The sequence below is a fragment of the Temnothorax curvispinosus genome, unplaced genomic scaffold, assembly GCF_003070985.1.
Source record: "Temnothorax curvispinosus isolate PA1 unplaced genomic scaffold, ASM307098v1 QBEX01006237.1, whole genome shotgun sequence".
In the NCBI taxonomy this organism is placed as follows: Eukaryota; Metazoa; Arthropoda; class Insecta; order Hymenoptera; family Formicidae; genus Temnothorax; species Temnothorax curvispinosus.
This window is the reverse complement of record NW_020216017.1, coordinates 1-1,031: the sequence shown is the minus strand read 5'-3', so window position 1 is coordinate 1,031 and position 1,031 is coordinate 1. Positions and strand designations below refer to the sequence as shown.

The window sequence follows — 1,031 nt, the reverse complement described above, 5'->3', positions numbered from 1 at the left end:
AACGCTGGATGGAGTTATCCGACGAGTGAATCGAATCTGAACAACGCGTCCTATCAATTCAACTTTTGCGTACCTTTGAATATTCTTTTGGGTTTCTGCGAGGACTACAGACGCGTGGTGATAAACGCGTGACACGAGCTTATCCTGATACGCTCTCATAGCGACCACAACTGCGTCGTAGATCCGAAAAAGACCGTGCCGAGAGATCCGGCCAAGGATCCTAAAATTACGTTGTTGAAAGTGCAATGGCGTATGCCTCACGTGGCGCTGAACGACGTGACTAAATTATCGCTGTTGCGAACGTTGGAGAGCGGACGATTTCTGAGCGCGGGCTTTCGCTCTTGGGATCTGTACGAATTTCCCCTGCTGCAGAGCACGACCAAGCATTCGTGGGCCGTAAAAGCCGCGCCGCAATTAGAGAAGCCGCGATACGTTATATTCGCGCTGCAGACCGGACGGCGAAACGAATTCGCGGGCGACGCCTCGAGGTTCGATCATTGCGCGCTCGCCAACGTGAAATTGTATCTCAACTCGGAATTCTATCCCTACGACGACGTGAACGTGGATTTCGAGAGCGACAAGTTCGCCGTGCTGTACGAGATGTACGCGAAATTTCGAGGAGCGTATTACGGGAACGGTCGCGACGACGCGCTCTTTTCCCCGCGCGAATTTGCGCGGGTAGCTCCGCTCGCGGTGATCGATTGTTCCCGTCAAAACGAATCGGTGAAAAGCGCCACCGTGGACGTGCGCATCGAGTTCGAAAACAAGGAAAACGTTCCGCCGAAAACCACAGCTTTTTGTCTCATCGTTCACGATCGAGTCATCGAGTACAGTCCGCTGACCAACGTGGTGCGCAAAATTATCTAACGGAAATTGAAGTTGTGGAAATACCTTATCCGGGAAACTGAAAATGCGATTGCGAGAATACCTCATCCGGGAAACGGAAAAATGTGGTTATGAGGTTATTTTTATCCCGGAAACGAAGAATATATAAATTCGCGGGTTCCTTCCATCGTTTCTCAGTCTGTTCG

General features: G+C 50.9%; 1 protein-coding gene across 1 annotated transcript; it reads left to right on the top strand.

Annotated features, from left to right (window-relative positions):
- Positions 1–252: 252 nt before the first annotated feature.
- On the top strand, positions 253–867 carry LOC112455583. The gene has a single exon (XM_025017595.1). The coding sequence runs from the start codon at positions 253–255 to the stop codon at positions 865–867; it is 615 nt and encodes a 204-aa protein (XP_024873363.1).
- Positions 868–1,031: the final 164 nt, after the last annotated feature.

Excerpts from the sequence above, each read along its gene's own strand:
- LOC112455583 (XM_025017595.1), top strand. The coding sequence starts at position 253 with ATGCCTCACGTGGCGCTGAACGACGTGACTAAATTATCGCTGTTGCGA.